This window comes from Coloeus monedula, assembly GCF_965178545.1.
Source record: "Coloeus monedula genome assembly, chromosome: 16".
NCBI lineage: Eukaryota > Metazoa > Chordata > Aves > Passeriformes > Corvidae > Coloeus > Coloeus monedula.
Window position 1 is genome coordinate 10,447,843 of NC_138796.1, and position 19,113 is coordinate 10,466,955.

At 41.7% G+C, this 19,113-nt stretch overlaps 1 protein-coding gene across 1 annotated transcript; it reads left to right on the forward strand.

The window, feature by feature from the left end:
- The first annotated feature begins 9,943 nt into the window (after positions 1 to 9,943).
- Positions 9,944 to 15,287, forward strand: LITAF (lipopolysaccharide induced TNF factor). The gene is made up of 4 exons (XM_082292046.1): positions 9,944 to 10,043; positions 14,018 to 14,203; positions 14,600 to 14,756; positions 15,058 to 15,287. The coding sequence occupies exons 2-4, from the start codon at positions 14,023 to 14,025 to the stop codon at positions 15,164 to 15,166; spliced, it is 447 nt and encodes a 148-aa protein (XP_082148172.1). The 5' UTR covers positions 9,944 to 10,043; positions 14,018 to 14,022; the 3' UTR covers positions 15,167 to 15,287.
- Positions 15,288 to 19,113: the final 3,826 nt, after the last annotated feature.

Consider the following 19,113-nt stretch of genomic DNA (forward strand, 5'->3'; position numbering starts at 1 on the left):
TCCAGGGATTTTAGTCACTTCACGTACACATTGCTGAAAATCCCTCCTGAGTGACATCTCAAACCCTTGTTGGCCTCTGAGACTTCAGTTGCCCATTGTAGCAGGAATTTTTCACTCCCTTAAAAGTTTGCCTATAGGACGGAAACCAAACACATTTCAGTTTTCTGAAGAGCCACCAAGGGACAGCTTCCTTCACGCTGCTTGACAGCAGCCGGGTGGGAAAACCTGCCCGGTTGTCTTGGTTTAGGCTAATTCCAGTTGGCAGTGACAACAAGGTCAGTCTGAATGGGGGGGAAAATGAACACTGAGGGGTTTATTTTTAATCTGAACAGACCTGTGAGGGCTCTGAGAATCTGATGTCTTTCAGTTATCAAGTATGTAGGGATAAATTCTTCTAGACTGTTACTAATTTTATCTTCCTATGAAGCACTGTTGCCTTCACTCTGAGTTTTTCAGGTTTGGTCAGTTCTTTAAACCCTCAGCCCTTTCCACTCTTGCCTGCTTCTCCTAGGCAACAGGCTGGTAAAAACCAGATGTTCAGTAAGGTTATAATATTTCTCCCTGCAATACCTTTGCCTCTTGTGTATGACTTAACTTGGTTCCAGCCACCTAAAATCTGAAAGAGAAAAAATAGTTCCCCTGGATGATAGACATTTTCTGTTTTCCATGTGAACTGAAGTCTGCTTATCTCTGACGCAAGCAGATTTTTGGATTATATAAGCAAACCAAGAAAATAATTACAGACAGGTTTTCTTCTGTGCTTGCCTAGAAGGATAAGGAAATTAAGAAGGATAATTACCGTGAAAGTTTTTTGTCCCACAGATGTTACAAAGGACATTTCTGTGTCAGTCCCTTCTGGATACGGTGTGTGCCATCTTGTGGACAAATCACACTATGTCTGAATCCTTGAGAAAAATATTTAAAGACCATAATATTTTTTGTATAAAATTGCTTAGTTATTTGTAGCTCAATGCACACAGTCTTTCTTCTTGGGGACTTATTTTTAAATTGAAGTTACTTCAGTTTGCTTGGTTCCCTTACTTTTGAGGATGCTTGATTTCCTTTGTTCCATTTGTCAACAGCTGTAAAACTATCAAATGTAAAATTCTCTGCAGTTTTCTATTTAATTAAGTTTAAATCAATGACCTTAATTAAGTTTAAATCAAAATGTTCATCTGTGTACAAATCAGACGTAATTCTGAGAAATCTGCCAAAGCAGCATAATTGCTACATGCCAACAATAGGGAGAAAATAATTTTAGAAATTCCTTTGCTTCAAGACTTAAAGCAAAAATACTCTTCTTATTACAGACATAACTGACTTGTACAAATATTTTTATTTGAAGTTAAGATGTATATATTCTTTATACTCTTTATTGACCTATAATAGCTTGATTCTTTCTTGGTAGAATGCAAGTGACCACTCTTATGTCATTCTTTAGTGAGTGAAAAATCCTTTCCAAATGCAATAAGGATTCATTTTATGATGAAGGCTTTAATCCCCCAATATTTGTCAAATAATTTCCCTTTTGTAAAAGTCCTTTGGAGACAGCCCACTGCCTGTTTTTCTAAAGTTTATGGTAAATGTTCCCAAAACCAAGTATATAAAACTTAAAACAAATGGTTACAAAGGTGACATTTTTGCTCTTACATTGAAAGTACAGTTCTAACATGAGACAGCTTCAGCTGTTGGTCTGACTTAAATTCTAATTTGGACTCAATTTTTTGTTTAAAATAAAGAAGACTCTAATTTAAATTTGATTTAATTAATAAAATTTAGTGGACAAATAAAGTATTGTCACTCCCATCTGATTAAAGAAACATTAGGGTTCATTGTGCTGGTAGCTGTGTCTGCCCTACAGGGGGCAGAGCCACTCCTGGCTTTAGGGCAGGTGTTCTTAATTGCTCATGCAGACATACTGGAAAGGTGGCCAATTACCAAGCTCTCCCACCATCCAGGAGTAGCAGAATTGGTGCCACAGAGGTGGCAGCTTCTTAAATAGATTTGTGAGGCAACTCTGGAGTGCTGAAAGCTATCAAGGAAGTGGTAAAGCAGCTGGGTCAGATACACAAATGAGGGTAACATAAGCTGCTCAGAGAACTGATGACTTACTAAACAACCATCTGGGGCTAAACCCAAGTGTTGCAGGTATTTGAAGATACTAAAATAGCTGGCTCTAATGACAATTGATGAGGTCGTGCACAATGTGATAGTCATAAGCACATAATCAATGCGTTTGCTGACCATTGCTGGACAGTTATTTATGAGCTGGACTAACTGAGTCATAAATTTGCAGAGAAGCAGTTTATTTTTAGTTACGGTAGATTCTGTTGTGATTGTGTCACAGAACACATGATTTTGCTACAGGGCAAATTCAGGAGGAGCTGTGCATGCAATCAAGACTTGCAGAATCTATGCAACCAGCAGATCAGTCAGTTCTCACAAGCCCACGTGAGGCTTTCTAGTTCACTTATCTTTATTACTAGTCTTTGTAAGCATATTCATAATTGTTTACTGATTGCTGCACTTATCACAAAGGCTCAGTCTGAAAAGACAAAGGTTTCATTTCAAACAAGGAGTCTCCTAAACATTTGGCATCCAGTGTAACAAGGCTGCATGCAAATTTGGAGAAATGTTTTCTTAGTGTGTAGCAATGGCAGATGAGATTGCATTTCACCATGATTAGTCATCAGTTTGGTAAATGGCTGTTAATGCTCACATTGCTGCTGCTGTTTTAGCTCTGTAGCCATGACACTTTTGCCCAGATGATAAACTTCCTGGCTTGCTGCTTCCTACAGACAACCAGTATCAAGTGACAAGATATGACATATAATGTCTGAGTTCTGAAAGAGGAACTGACCCCTTCTGAGCTGAGACTTGAGAGATTCACTAAAGTGTCTTCAATTAAGGCAGTCCTGCCAGAGGTAGGGAACTGGAATGCTAAACATTATGTCTATTCTTAAATCATGCAACCTAAGTAAAAAAACCTAGAGATTATAAACCAATACAGAATTCAATATCAATAGCTCATAAAGTGAGAGGAACATAAGAAAATAAATGCTTATTGGAATCTAGCTTTGCACATAATGTGTGAATGATGCTAGAAACAGTCTTTAAGAGAAGTGGTTATTTGAGGCCTGAAGGAAAGCCTTATAAGATAACTATGAATTTTTAGTAATATGGTCTTAATCTTTACACATATTTCTGTATTTCTTCCCTATATCCCAACTAGATTACAATAATTCTGGTGTCCAGATGACAGCTGTGTGAATATTCTATCAGAATTATGCACAAGAGAATACTGAATCATTCCTTACTCACTTTAGATCCACAGAGTTGAATCAAAACACTTCATTAGAAGTTGATGATCAAGGCTGCTGCCTTAAGCAAAATAGCAGGAAGCTTCACTGCAAGATTCAGATCAGTGATTTCAGTGGTCAGGTACAACAAGAGCTGGCAAGGCTGATTTATGCCAAGACTATACCACAGCTTGGCCAAACGCAGGTCAGGCATTATTCTGGAGGAAGGGTAGGAAGAAGGGGTTTTTGCACCACTTCATTCAGCAATGACATCAAAGCAGTGGAAATCCTACTTCAGTTCTGTCTACAGGAAAAATAACCAGGCAGCTTTATTTTTAAAATCACATCCTTCCTGTACCCTGTCAAGGGAATAGGAAGATGAATATGAAGGGTAAATGGTTGGAGAATCATAATTTTTCCTATATGTTTTGTTATGGCATTAATAGATCCATCAAATAATGGATGACTTAATCAGGACAGATCTGCTGTTTTTAAATGTGAAGCTTTTCTATCATAACTATTTCTTTTTGATTGTTCATTCTAGGAGACCCGTTACTGGCAGTGAGTGGTTATTCTCCATGTAATTCTTTATGTGAAGTGCCAAGTGTTCTGAGAAGAAGAAATCTATCATTAGCTCTTTTGACACCACACTTCTGTCTCACTCTCAAGGGGAGATAATATGATTTACATACTTAAATACTTTGCTGTAGTGTGACACAGTGTTGCAGTCTGGCAGCTGTTGTTATGATGATCAAATAACACTACGGGAGTTGGTAATTAAGAAGGAAGCAATACTAGAAGGACTGCAAAGTACTAATATTTAGGTTTGGATTAATTTCACAATTCTGTCAATCAATTGCATTCCTGGGGGACCATCTGCAGTTTTAGACTTGATATGCTGCTTCTGTTTCATGTGATAAACTCATTAATATTCTAATCTTTCACAAGCATATTACCCCACATACTACCAACCTTTGCAGATGAAATAAATAGGTCAGGAAAGCTCAGCTTCAAGCCCGGCTCACCAGAGAGCACTGGGCAGATGTGTCTGAGTGGCTGTTGTGAAGGGGTGGGGTGAAGAAACTGGAAGGAAATGGGGGCTGAGAAAGAAGATGGTTTAATGTAAGATAACGTGTGTCTGCAAGCTGACTTGAAGTCATCATTTTTCTGTCATGAGGGGATTTTTGGGGTTTTTTTCCTCTTCCACTTCTGTATTGGTATGGAGCAATAGATTTGTTTTGATATATAAACGTAAGCAATGATGCAGTCAGACACAGGGTATTTATCTTCACTAAGTAGTTTCTGAAAGGTAGGGTGTGTTTGTTGTCTATCTACTCTCTCTCTTTTTTTTTTTTTCCTTTTTCCTCTTCCCCCTCTATCACAAAATTTACTTGAGGATAGTCTAAGTTGAAGTTATTAACTCCCAAAGGAATGCTGCAAAGCCTCTATCACAGCTTTTCTATTTTTTAAGCCAAGTGTTTGGAAACCAGCATTCAAGGTAACCCACCTCCTGGCAGCTTTGACTTCAGGCTCTGCTCTTGTTCACACAAGGAAACTGCACCACACTTTCCCATGAATTTGCCATCTCTAATGTCAGGCTGTTTGATAACTGCTCATGTTGGTAGAGTTGGTTCTATAGAACAGAGCTCACCCAAGCAGAAACAATACAGCAGTGTTACCTAGGCCTGCCTCTGCAAGCTGTTAATGATTGTGTTGTTAGCTCTGAAGTATTTTGTGATCAGGAGTTTTGCAGTAATAATACATAAGAGGAAGTATATTATGGTTGTACTTAGTTTTAATTATTGCAGTAGGTTTTATGTGCATTCATTCAGAAGCAGCCTAGAGAATAAAACTGTATTGTTGGAAAGTGCTGAAGTTACCAGAGGGTTGGTCTGGAAGCTGATGAAACCCTTAAACTCTGAGCTCAACAAAACCCTGAGGCTCAAGTGGTTCCTTTAGCTATTGCTCTTCTGCCCTACAGGGTTGGAGATGACCATGTGGAAGTTGAAATTAATTTATCCTGTATCACCAGTATCACCAATGCTTTGAGGACACCTCAGCAATGTGAACATGCATTTTTATACTTGAGTGTGGGATCTTGTTGTCATCTTTGAGGCTTCTCATGTGAACCTCAACACTTGTGTCATTGTACTAACTGTTGAAATTGTGTTGACGTTCTTGTTCTGTTTGCTTAGCAACTTGAATCAGCCATTGCAGCAGTGAAGAAAAAAGCAAACATTCTTTCAGATTATTTGGCTTAACGTATCTACCTTGCTTTCTCTTTAAATCTATCCCTGTACATTGGTTATTGGTCTGAAACTGCATTCTGGCATGACCCATTATATCTATATCCATATCTAGTATTGCTGAAATGATTGAAAGTCATAGAAATTCTTACCTAGCTTCAACAAATCGGTATATGCAAAATGACATGCACAAAAAAAATATTTATTTGTATGCATGCAAGTCCTGTGATTTTCAGGCAGGAGAAAATTAAGGTGAGATTAAGGTTTACTTATTTTACACATTGAGAACATATTACAGTATGTAAAATGTGGCTAACAGGCTTTTAAATGTGCATCAACTTTTGAACTTCATTTAGCTTCTTTGACAGAAGCCTACTGCTGTAAAAGCAGAAGCTAATAAAGCCAACATGCAATTATTTTTGGGGCTAAACTGACATCTGCTGGTGTTCTGTAATACTGTGTGTACAATCAGGGTGATGTCAAAACATCCACTATACTCTGTGTACATTTCCATGCTGCTGTTAGCAGCCCTGGTGATGACTCAGTAGAGCAGAGAGAAGCCAAACAGTGAATAGAGCAGCTGGGGCTGCTGAGCACACCGTGCCACGGGATGGAAATGGAGCGGAGCTCTCCCGGTTGCATCCTGCTGCATTCTTACACCAAGCTTCTGAATCTGCCATGGGGCCCTTTTTTCTTATGACTTTTTCAAAACAAGTTATGTTTATAATCTTCAGGTACGCAGCTCTTGGGGGGATGGGAGAGATAAAAAGCTGTGTCGGTTTCTAGCCACGTTTCCTCATGCATGCCCCGAGCTGGCGCTGGTTGTGTCCCCACCCAGTCACCTGGTCTGCTGCAGGAAGAGAACCTCTGTGGGTGCCAACGCGCAGGCGGCAGCTTCGGGGCAGCTCTGTGGGTTTGCTGGGGCAACACCCTGCCTAACCCAGGTAGGCTATCGGGCTGCAGCTCTGTTTCATTAGAGTATGAAATTTGGCACAAAATAACCCCACTTGTGTTGGAGATCAGAGGGGCTGAATGTGGCTGGCCTTAATTTCTGGTTATTATCTATTTGGCACTGTAGTCTGGTTGTGTTTAATAAGAATGCCCTTAATCACAGATTCACAAATAATGCTACTTACTGAAGCAACAGGAATACAGATTTGGAATTGCTGCTGATAAATGCAGTTACTGCATTAGCACCAGCCAGTGGTTTCAAGCTGAATTAAAAACTCAGTTTTTCATTACACATAACTTCACAGTTAATTAACTGTAGTTTCACTGAGGTGAAAATCTTACTAAAGAGGCATCTCTGTTTTGGGGAGGAGAGAGGAGCAGAACAGTCCACTTGTCCTTGAAATGGGGTCATATTCTCATCCTCTACATGGAGGATTGAAAATACCAATTTTATACTTTCAGATAAATGGAGGTGGGACTAGTCAAATATAATTGGTTACCTGTCACTTCCATCTTAGACAGTGGGGGGAAGACACTTTCTCAGTTGCATATTGGTGTATGTTTCATATGTAAATGAGGGATAATGAGGATTTTGGTTACCTTTGGTCAGGCTGAGTCAGGATTTATGGTTGAATCAAAGGCAGAACAGAACCATGATACTTCAGGCTCACTTCCTCCTCCACTTGGCTGAGGAAGCAGTACAGGCCATCTGACCTTTGCTTGATCATCTTTACGCCCATCAGTATTTTACAACTGCACATCATCATCACAGAATCATAGAACAGTGTGGGTTGGAAGGGACCTTTAAATATAATTTAGTCCAAGGCCCCTGCAATGAGCAGAGACATCTTTCAGTAGACCAGATTTCTCAGAGCCCTGTCCAACCCAGCCTTGAATGTTTCCAGGGGCATCCACCACCTCTCTGGGCAAGCTGTGACAATGGTTTACCACCAACATTGTAAAAGCCTCCTTTTTTATATCTAGTCTAAATTGATCCCTCCGTCAGTTTAAAACCATCATACCTTCTCCTGTTGCAACAGGCCTTGCTAAAGTTTGTCTCCATTTTTCTTATAGGCCCCCATTAAGTACTGAAAGGAGCAGTATGGTCACCCTGGAGCCTTCTCTTCTCCAGCCTGAACAACCCCAACTCTCCCAGCCTGTCTCCATAGCAGAGGTGCTGCAGCCCTTGGCACATCTTCATGGCCACCTCTGGACTTGCTTCAGCAGCTCCATGCCCTTGTTATGTTGGGGGCCACAGACCTGGATGCAGCCCTGCAGGTGGAGTTTCATGAGAGTGGACCAGAGAGACAGAATCCACTTTCTTGGCCTGCTGGCCACACATCTCCTCACAGGACCAGATTTCTACTTCTAATAAGGCCTGCTGTGCGTGGACAAGAGGGCTGAGGCCCTGTCTCCATACCAAAGTGTAAGCACGCTCTCTACTTCACTGAGACACTGGGCTGTGAGCCCTACACTTTACCCTAGACACCATGCAGTGCTTAAGCCTCACTCAAGTTAGGTGTAAGATAAGCAAGCACCTCAACTCATGTCCTTGCTCAACCAGCCTCATCAATTCTCCACACCAAACTTGCCAATTTTCCACAAGCTTGTCACTGAAAATCAGGAATAAAACTCCTTAACATCAATGTAGTATTAAGAAGCAGGGCATTACTTTTAAGGACAGGATAACTCTGCCTAAAGCGCATGCTTGGCTCAAGGTGGTAAAAGTATTTGTTAGCAAGGATATATGTATTCCTCAGAAAAGTGTTAGTTTGTTACTTAAGGTGGCCACAGAGCCCTTCAACTGGCTTGGGCCGATTTGTTCCACTGACCACTACATAATATTCCATTAATTGTGACTTCTGTGGAATTTTCCACAAGCTCACAGGTGCTGTGGTGACTGGGCCAGCCACAGAGTGGCTGAAGCTGATGCTTCTTTCACCCAGTGCCATCCAGCAAAAGGACTGGAAAGGCAGGAACTAGCAAATGGTGAGCTAGGTGGGAAGGAGTATGGATAGTGAGAGGAAATACACTCATGTACCAGTAAATGGATCCCAACCGCCTCTTTGGACATTTGGTGGAAACAGTAGTAGGGCAAAAAGGAGGAATGTTACTGGGGTCCCCAAGGAGGAGCATGAGCCAGCCTAGACTAGATGCAAAACACTACACATGAGAGAGATGGCAGTTAGAGTAAGAAGGCTTTCAGTTGAAGGTCATGCCTTATTTCACCCTGGGAGATGTGTTCAGTCATGGCTTCTCTCTCCTGTGGCTCCTAAGCTGCTCATAGCCATCTGGGGAAGGAGATTTAGTTAGTAAGAGAACAATTACTCCAATTTTAGTTAATCCAGGGCACCAAAAACCAAATTACTCATGTTCTGCTCCTTAGAAAAATAATCTGTAATGTGATTTCTTGATAATGGTATAAATTTATTCACCTCTTAGTTCTAATCTCAGTGCTGATAGATCACACTCCACACTCCTCTCTCTGTTCTCCCCAAATCGGGGGACTGGGAGTATTCATGCCCTCAATAGTCTCAACATCTGATGACATCCCCAAGTACCCATACTTGCAGGTGATTTAGGTTACTGTGACTGCAGAGCTTCATGCTGGGTTTATCATCACTTGGGGTAGGACCCCCTTTCATCCTATAAAACCTGACTCCCTGCTCCAGCATTGGTTTGAATTGAGGCTTTTTGTGTGTTCCTTACGGCAAGGTTCAAGAAAAGAAAAGATTTAAATACAAAAATTGGACTTTAACAGATTTTAGATGCTTTCAGCCAAAAGGCCTTATGAACTGTCCCTGCTGAGCCCCCAGGGGTTATCAAGTCCCTTCAGTCCAAGGTAGATTCACACAAACCAACGTGTGAAGCAGTCCCTCTTGAAGCCCTTTTAGGGATCTGGCCATAATTCACATTTTGTGTTATCTTGGAGCTGGATAGAGGAAGGAGTGATGTACTCTTGTGTTTTCTAAAGACTGAATCCAGTTCAATTGCTTGTAAAGACACTACGTAAAATCACTGAATCTTGAACTTGAAAGTTTTGTTGATCATTTTATGTGTTCTTATATGTTGTCTGAAATACCTGATCTGGTAACGTAAGGGGTATCGTAGAATTAGGAAAGTAATTTTCCTGTAGTGTTACAGAACACGGTGCTTGGCTGTGCTGCTGACGGGAAAGTTGAAGATTACTGGTTTAATCGCTGTGAGCTCTTGGCGAAAGCCGAGGAGTTCCCGATCACCGGGACTGCGAAATGCGTCAGGAGTGCCTGTACTTCCACAGGCTTTCCCCCCTTCCTTTCCCTTCCCGTCCCGCCCAGACGCGCCGCTGCCGGGAGCCGGTGGGTCCGGGGGAGCGGCCGAGGCGGCTCCCAGGGCACGGCCCGTCCGAGGCCAGCGGAGCGCCCTCCCGAGCTGCGCCCGCGGCGCTTGCTCACGGTTCTAGGGGGAAGGGCAAGAGGAAACGCGGGTGGGGACGGGACGGGACAAGCCGTGCTGACCGTGGTTGCGCCCGGGCGAACGGAGCGGAGCAGAGAGGAGAGGAGAGTCGGTAAGGGCTGTGCCGCGCCGCCCGGAGCCTGGCGGTGCCGCGGGCAGAGCAGAGTGGGGCGGCGGGGGCAGGCTGTGTTCCTCCGCCGGGTCCGCTCCCGGCCCCGAGCGCTGCCCTCCCTGGGCCGCTCCCGGTGCTCCGGCCCGGCTGCGGGGCGGGGGAGCAGCCTCGGCTCGGGGGCCGATCCCTCTCCGCAGGAGCCCGCGGGGCACCGGGGGCAGGTCGGGGCTTGGCGGGCCAGCGGTATCCCGAGTGGCGCGGTCCCAGTCCTGGTTCCGGGACGGTCCGGGAGAGACCGTGGGCGGCGGCTCCTGCCCTCGGCGATGCCGGCTGGGGGCCGAGCGAGGCCGGAGTTTCGCCTCCCCGAGCGTGGCAGGCGGAAGGTGGCCCTTTCCTTAGGGAATGCGCTCGGGAGCCGCGCGGCAGCAGCTCCCCTCGGACCGGCCCTGCCCTGCCCCGGGGAGTGGGTAACTCAGAGGAGGCCACTCAGGATTATTCCCAGACTATTGATTACTTGGTAAAAGTAACACAGTAACCTCTGAAATGTCTCCTGCCCGGCAGAACACACCGCGTGGTAATATTCTTCGCCAGTATAGAATTCAGTGTGACCTCAATGCCATTGGTTCTTAATGAAATAATAATATGTCAAAGTCTTTTTTTTGTTGTGATTACTGGATTTTATTCTCTCACAAACGCCTGAGAAATTTAAACAACTTTGAGATAATATTCCTCAGCAGGTTGGTAAACAAGAAAGTTGTTGTCCAGAGTTCAGATGAAGCTGGTGGTCCAAGAGGCTGCTGTGTTAGGGCTTGCTGTGCACTGAGTGCTCTGATAAACCTGTATATCCTGACAGGTTGTTAAAAAAAAATTAGTCTTCAACCTGTGTTTCATTCCAGATGTTGCTGATCAGTAGCTGTCTTAGACTCTGCTGTGAAGGTAGCCGTTCTAAACCACCTGTGTTGTTGGAGGGCGACTTGGGATTTCTAGTGAAGAGGACTGCATAGGAATTGTTTAATTTGAGGGTTAAGTTGTGTCAAATTTTAGCAAGAGATTAAGGGAAGGGCAAAAACATTTGTTTGGCCAGACCAGGTTAGGATAGCTGTAATTGTAAGCAGTTCTTTACTGGATGGGTTTTTGGTTGCTTGGTTTTTTACATACCAAGCAGAGACTGGTATTTCCCTTGTCCCCAGCCTAATATTCCAGACCTGGAGTGTGAAACACATTCGCACTGGCTGTATGAAGTGATGGTTCAAATATCTCTTCAAAGTTGGCATTTAAAGCAGGAGAGACATTAGAAAAATGAAATTGAAAAGCTGAAGTTGTGGTTACATCCACAATACTCAGATTTTGAAGAGGCTTTTTTGTAGTCTTGATCTCATCTTGATGTTTATTAGGAATTTTTGTTTTGATAGATAACTTAAAGGAATTCATACACAGTTTTAGTTTTACACCATTCACTGTAGTACTTTGTACATGTTATTTGTGCTACAGTTTTGAAACTTTAGAAGATGAAAAGGGATGTCACAAAGTGCTGTAAAGACTTGAGACCTGTTTGCATTTGTCTACAGGAAAACGAAAAAAAAAGTGAAAGTGCAGAAAAAGGGTAGTGATAATGTTTAAATTGAAATGGTTGTTCAAAACCACTTGGTGGTAAGAAATGAACAGCAACATAATTTAAAAATAAGTAAATATCAAGACTAGAAGCGTTCATGCTGGAAGTTATGATCATTTTGAAATCTCTGAAAGGGTGTTGATTTCTTAGAACTTGCTCATCAGTGAAGCAGAGCTGAGTAGCAGAAGGAGCTGTGTGTTTAACCCCACCTGGCAACTGAACACTACAGAGCTGCTCACTCACTGCACCCCTGAAGAAACTAGAAGGGCATGAGAAAACTTATGACTTGAGATAAGAACTGTTTCATAATTGAAATAAAACAATAATTAAATAGTTGTAATGAAAAGGAAAGTAACAGAGGAGAATACAGTCCAGCAAGTGAAGCAAATGAGACTAATTGCTCACTACCAACCAACCGATGCCCAGCCAGTCCCTGAGCAGCATTTCCCTCCCAACAACCTTCTTACTGGTTTTATGGCTGAGGATGATGCTTTATGGTCTGGAATACCCCTTTGGTCAGCTGGGGTCAGCTGTTCTGGCAGTGCCCCCTCCTGGCTTCTTGTGCACCCCCAGCCAAGACCAGCACACTGACTGGGAGCAGTAGATTGTGATTCAGCTTTGTAGTTTAGTCACAGGGAGAAAACTTCTATTTTCTAAAGAAAACAGGACATCAGTGGTTTTTTAAAGTATAGTTGTGAAATACTTGATACTACAAAAACTTACTGAGTTTCAACATCTTCGACTGCTGTCTTGTTCCCTCTTCATTCTGCCAAAGCTGCAGTGTGAGTATGAGAATGGTGGGAAGGAGCAATGTCTGTTCCAGGGTTACCACAGTCACTGCTCCTGCACCTGTAGCCATGTCTGTTCTTCTGTACCAGCTCCTGTGTTTGTCCTGGCCATGGGGCTACTGTAAAACCCACACTTGACTGAGTACACAGTTCCCTTTGTAACACACCTTTCTGCATTTCTGCTAAATCAGCTGGGAAGATTCCTGAATGTATAAACACTGGTGTTTGCTGGTTTATCTCCCATGCCTCCAGTGCAGCAGATTAGTCCTGTGTAACCTGGAAGAGTTAACAGACTTGTGACAAGTTCTTCATGGAAGTGTTTATAGACTTCACTGAAATCTTGATGAAAGCTGTGTTGCGTGAGGAAGATAATCAGCAGTATTCCAAGGACTTTTCCATGCTCTGGGAGAGTGGAAAGGCTTGTGTCATTGTTGGGAAAGTTGTATGCTGGTCTCACCCGAGCTTTGTGTGAGTGGAGTGATGCCAGCCCTAAACAGATACTTATGTCTGAAATTCTTTTACTTTGTGCGTTGTCTTTTGTACCTGCAAATTGCATCGGTGCAATTTCTCCTCTTTTATTCATAGTAGTCCTATACAACTATCATAGCATCATAGAATTAATGTTCCAAGTACAGCTTGCCTTTTGCAGATAGTACTGTGTGAAAAGACTTGCATATGTATAGAGGGATTGTATGTGCAACAGCAGAATGGAGTGTGGCTCTTGGAGAGCTGTCTGATGGTTCTTAGGAGGAGGGGGAAAAGGGAGATGCTTGGTTAGCGCTGATGCCACGAGAGCTTGTTCCACAAAGAAAATGGAGGGTAGAGTCTGAAGCGGGTAGGTGGGGAGGAGGAAAGGAAGTCTGCATTGAAACCGCAGTCGTTTCTTTCCTCTTTGGGAAAAGGCAGTCGTCGGCATTCCTATCCTCTGCAACAAAATAACAATTGGCGGAGGAAAAGTTGTACTACAAACTCATTAAAACTTTTCTAAGAAGCAAAAACGGCAACCTTAGACATATTTGAGAGTTGTAAAAGTTTTGAATTGAGTTGGACATGCTTAATTGTTGGGTTTCTTTTTCCTTCAATATAAATACTTATTTCAAATTACAGCAGAGGTAAATAGTATTTTTTAAATATTTGAGCTTCACCACAAACCAGGCTCATGTTGGTTAGCAACTACCATGTGGCCTATCATACTGTTCAATTTTTCAGGTGAACAAGAGGGATTAGAAATGGTGTTCTTGGAGAATTAGGAGACTGCCAGATATTTTAGTATACTAATAAAGATGCCCCACCTCCCTGCTTTAGTATATTTAATTTATAAAGGAAGAATTGGTGTTGGGACAAACTGTAAGAGCTACCCTGTGAAAAGGAAGTGGGAAGCACGCAACAACAACAGTGAAATCAAGATGAACATTTCATACTATCAGAAACAAATACTAGTGAATTAATTTTATGCTGGTAAAAGTCCATTTTAATCTAGTTATCTTCTTGCTGCTGAATTGAGCCTAATTATTTGTCACTTGCCTTTAATAAATATAGCCTTTTGTTAAGATTTTCTCTCTTTTATGTTTTAGATATAATGTCTGCTCCAAGTGGCAACTCTGTCCCATCTGCACCACCTTCTTATGAGGAAACCGTAGGAATCAATGTGAACTATCCTCACCCCTATCCCATCCCTGGCCCTGGACAGAAGAAGCCAGATGGGAAGGGAATGAACCCTCCCCCATGCATGGGACAGCCTCCACCAGCAAATAACCCCAGTAAGCCTCCAAAACTCTTCTGTACCTCACCTTAAGGTGGTGTCAAGTGGCTGTGTAATAGGTGCTGTCAGAAGATGAAAAATCGTGGTTCACAGGTGTTCACCACCTGCCAAAAAATACTTTTGAAGAGAACAAGGTGAATCAATTCTTGTGAATCACTAAGTGTGTACTGATGTCAATAACATCATTTGGCTTTCTGCAGTTTTTAGTGCAGCTTTATTTTTAAGACAGTGTATTTCTGTATTAGGAAATACCATGGTGATTTCTCTCTGTTGTCGTGTATTTTGTTCCTCTGAGCCCTGAATATTTCAAAGTTATACCTGGTTCAGAGGAAGCTGACCACTACTCTTTTTTCCTTCTGTACTCATTGAGTAAACAGCCTATTTCTCTGCTCAGTTACTGTTCAGACGGTGTATGTGCAGCAGCCAGTGCTGTTTTATGACCGCCCGGTTCAGATGTCCTGCCCTTCCTGTAACCAGGTGATAGTGACACGTCTCTCCTACGACGCAGGAGCTTTGACCTGGCTGTCATGTGGTGGCCTCTGCCTGCTGGGGTAGGTCAACTCCAGTTTGCACTCTTACCTTGACCTTTTACAGCTCTAACATGTAATGGAGCTCTCAGCTTTGCTTTCTCTGTCTGGGACCTGAGCCTTAGTGGTTCAATCAGCCTACATCTGATCCTACAGGACCTTAAAGCAGTTCTGGAACATACAGTAATGGACTCCATAGTCATGTGTGTTCATCCTAAAGCTTATGGCACCAGTTTTACTGATGGCTTTTGGATGAAATACATTTTACCTTCTTGTGTATATAAAAAGTGTAAAGCAGTGTTTTTCTCTTTTTTTGCCTTTGCAGGTGTATAGCAGGCTGCTGCTTAATTCCCTTTTGCATTGATGCCCTAAAGGATGTGGATCACACCTGTCCGAAATGCAATGCTCTTCTTGGTTCTTACAAACGTTTATAGGCAGTGTTTAAACACTGACGGATGAAGTTGGTTAGCACCTCTACAAGCCCTCTCTGGAGACTTCCTGTTTTTTCTGTGCATCCTATCACTGGAAACCAATAAAAAGTAATGTTTATTGCTAGATGGTTTGAATATGCATTTGCTTGAGAGGAGTTTCACTTAGGTCTGTAAAAATCATACCTAATCCATATGGGCCACTCAGTCCAGCACCAGTGGAGGGCAATGGACTGTTTCCCTTTTTGCTTTATACATAACAGTTTGGTGATGTTCTTCAATTAATCTTGTCTCAATCATGTTGCACACTGTGCTTGCATTCAGACTGTGAGATCTCAGCACAGAATAAGAGGAGGATTTGTATGGAGAACTATTTAGGCTCGTGCTTTGGCAGCAGCACTCTTTACAAACTGGCAGGGAGTTGCCTCAGAGACAGGTGCTCGTCTTTGAAAAAAGAAACGGTTTGTTGGCATCTTTTTATGAGCACTAGAATTCACTTTAAAACTTTCTTAGTTGGAAGATAACCAAACCTAAAGGGTTCTTCCTTCTTGGAGGTAGCTTTTCCAAATGGACAACTCAGGTTATTGTGTAAAAATACTGATTGAATCTAGTATCTGAATTTTACTGACAGTTTCAAGTCTAGTCATATCTCTAATCTGAAGTATGTTCATACAGAAGATACTTGTTTAGTGTTTTTTGTTTTGCTGGGAGTTTTCTTACTGCTGATTGAAAGTCTGTGAAGTGTTCTCTTCACCCCAGTGGAAATGCCCAGAGAGCCTTGGTTAGAACATCGGAAAACTTTGTTGTACATTTACGTAAGTCATCTGATTGATCATAAACAAACCTCAGCCTTATCTTAAAGCTTGAATTCCACCTGAAACACATAAATAAAATACCTGGTCTTTTAGTTGTTGATCTGCTTGTTAATTATTGTTTCTTTACTAAGAAGGTAAAATGTTTGTTAAGGAGTTTCTCTGATTTTTCTAAATTAAATGAAAGATGAGTTTTGCTTTTAGAAACTTAAGATGGATATGCTTATTTAGGATGATAATCACAAAAAATTAGGGAATGAGGCTCTGAAGGTTTAAGTAATTTCTGTGTCATAAGCAACTTGGTCAAACAACACCTTGATGCATATCCCAGAATCAGAATCACAGAACCAGCTGGGTTGGAAAAGACCTTTGAGATCATCATGTCCAACCTGTGTCCCAGTGCCACCTTATCAACCAGACCATGGCGCTGAGTGCCACACCCAATCTTTTCTTAAATACCTCCAGGGGCGGTGACTCCACCGTCTCCCTGGGCAGCCCATTCCAATGTCTAATCACCCTTTCTGTAAAAATCTTCTTCCTAATATCCAACCTAAATGATACCTGTCCAGAAAAGGCAGACAGGTGTTTAAGCCGGGCTATGTTGGTAACACTGTATTAATGTCTGTAAAAGTAAAAAGCTAAAATAAATACAAATAAAAAATACTGCATTTCCTGTTCTCACCAAATGTGCCTTCTGTAAGTATTTGGTGTAAGTTAGTTTTTCAAGTCTTTCAACACTTTATGTTTGAAATCCAGTAATTTTGTAGATCACGTACAACCTCTAGGCCTGGTCTTGATTAGGTTTTGTAAACTGCTGCTGCTTGTGAGTCAGCCTGCAAGTGATTTAAGAGCTTCCTTGTGCGTTTGGAAAAGGTTTCTGGTCTTCTCATGCCATAAGAATTTACATGAGCAGCTACTAACTAGCAAGAGAATGATGGAGATAAAAAGCTGGTAGTTTTATAGCTTTCCACACTGATGACGTGGTACCAGCATGTGCTTTTGTCTGCTGGTGCACCACCATAGTGCTCTCTTTATTCTTCAAGGGCCTGGGTGATGCTGCAGTGTTTTCTGTTCTGGTGACACAAGCAAGTCCTGTGCCTTACTGGGAAGCAGAATTCCCCCACTGAGTGTCACAGAAAATGTGCTTCTTATCAGTTTATTGTCAGAGCAAAACAGAAAGAAGCAATGAAGCTCGCAGCATTTCCAAGCTTGGGATTTGCTTGCATGGTGGGGAGGATTTTTAATTCTTTTAGTACCCTGTCAGTCTGGTCTGAATAGTCCTGCCATATATTCATTTGCTGAGTCTTCCAGTTGTTATTCCTTTAGCTCCCCTTTTCTCCCCAAAGTGATGGTTGGAAAATCTGAGGTGGTGGCACCAAAATGCAAAACAGTGACTAAAAAAAAAAGTGTTTGTTTTTATTTATGTGCATAGTCCATTGATTCTCTTTAAGTTCCATGTATGGATTAAGAATAGGACACACAATGTTGGCAGCTCTTCCTTCTAATTCACCATTCTGCAAAGCTTTCTGCTGCCTCTTCTATAGTTGTATTTTCTTAAACGCAAAGCCTGTGCTTGTTCTCTTGTGTATGGAATGATCTACAGACTGCCAAAGTAAACTGCTTTGTTAAACCTACCTTGGACAAACAAATGCAGGATATAACTTGATTTGTGTGAAAGTGCTTTGTGTTTGATTGTGTTGAAATTACTGTTTGTTTTTAAAACTGACAAAAAAAGTTTTAAAATAATAACTTTGTCTTTCCTATCTAGTGCTTGTAATTGGAAAATCATAGCATTTGGAATGTTTCCAAATACATGGATGGCTGAAATGTTGAGTGAAGAAAAGTAATTACAGGGAGAAATTTTTCAGAGTCTCACCTGGGCCAAGTCTGATAAATGGGATTGTCTGCCTGGCAGACCATCTGTCAAACAGAGAGCCACACTGAAAATGTGTTGTTTTCCTGCAACTCGGGTGCTACAAATATTTCTTCAGTTAAAACTGTTGGGTAAAACTTTCACTTGCAATGCAACTAAACAAACACATAAATATAGCTCCATGTTCACATACCAGGAACCACTAGAGAAAATAGCTATCAAATATCGCTGTATTCAGTGGGAAAGGATCCCTATTAATCATATGAGAATACCCTACTTTCTTTTAATGTCTAAATTTTTGTATGGTTGGGTTTTTTGAGGTGCAGAAAGAACAGGAAGGCAAGGTTAGTACCTCAAACAAGTTTGTTCTAATGCACTGATATTTATTATTTTTATTAAGCACCTTAGGGTTATTTTGGTAGTAAGTGAGTGTTGTATGAATAGTTTTTCCTTGGTAGTAGGTACAGAAGGAACAATGCTGACTTTATGGGCTCAAGCTATTTTCACCTAAGGAAGGAGCATAGGCCATCTGAAATCCTCCAGCCTCACATTACAAGTTCAGGTAAAACCTTCCCTACCTCCACCTTCATGAGCTTTCCAGGATGACTTTACCTTCCGTCACATTCTGACAGTGTTATTTTCATTAGGCTTCTGTTTTTAATAGACAGAACTTGCACAATTTCAAATTCTGGTGAGGCTTGAGCCAGAAGGAAATAAAATTTGTTTTGTCATGCAAAGAGGATCCAAAATAAAAGTTGTTAAAACAGGTAAAAGGCAGCTGATAGCCTTACAAGAGGGAGTTGTTGAGCAAGTTCAGAGTGGTTTTGAAAAGCTGCTATTTACTGCAGTGTTTGTGAAAGCACTTCTGTCAGTTTAACCACAAGGGGTTATTTGAAGAAATGATTCGTTTATTCAAACCTAGTTAATTATTATTCATAACTAAGCAGCAGGAGGTCAGTAATGAAGTATACAATAATGTCATCCTAGGAGTAAAAGCTAAATATAAGTCCTGTGACAAAGGTGTGTTTTTGTAGTTCAGGTGATTTTATTTTATAGCAAATTAACTTTTGTGTTCCATTTGCTTCATAAGATCCTGCAATGTGATACAAGTTTATTATCTTTAGGATGACTTCTAATGTATTTTTGTGAGATGAATACCCTCAGGTATGATATGCTGGATGGGAATCCGGTACAGAAATAAATTTGCCATGAGCATCTTAGTACTTTTCAAACCAAGACACAAAAGGTGCATGTGAAACCTACTGACT

Bases quoted from the DNA above. Each gene is read 5' to 3' on its own strand.
- LITAF (XM_082292046.1), top strand. From the start codon at position 14,023: ATGTCTGCTCCAAGTGGCAACTCTGTCCCATCTGCACCACCTTCTTAT. The intron at 14,204-14,599 runs GTAAGCCTCCAA...TTCTCTGCTCAG, and splicing joins TCCACCAGCAAATAACCCCA to TTACTGTTCAGACGGTGTAT. The intron at 14,757-15,057 runs GTAGGTCAACTC...TTGCCTTTGCAG, and splicing joins GGTGGCCTCTGCCTGCTGGG to GTGTATAGCAGGCTGCTGCT.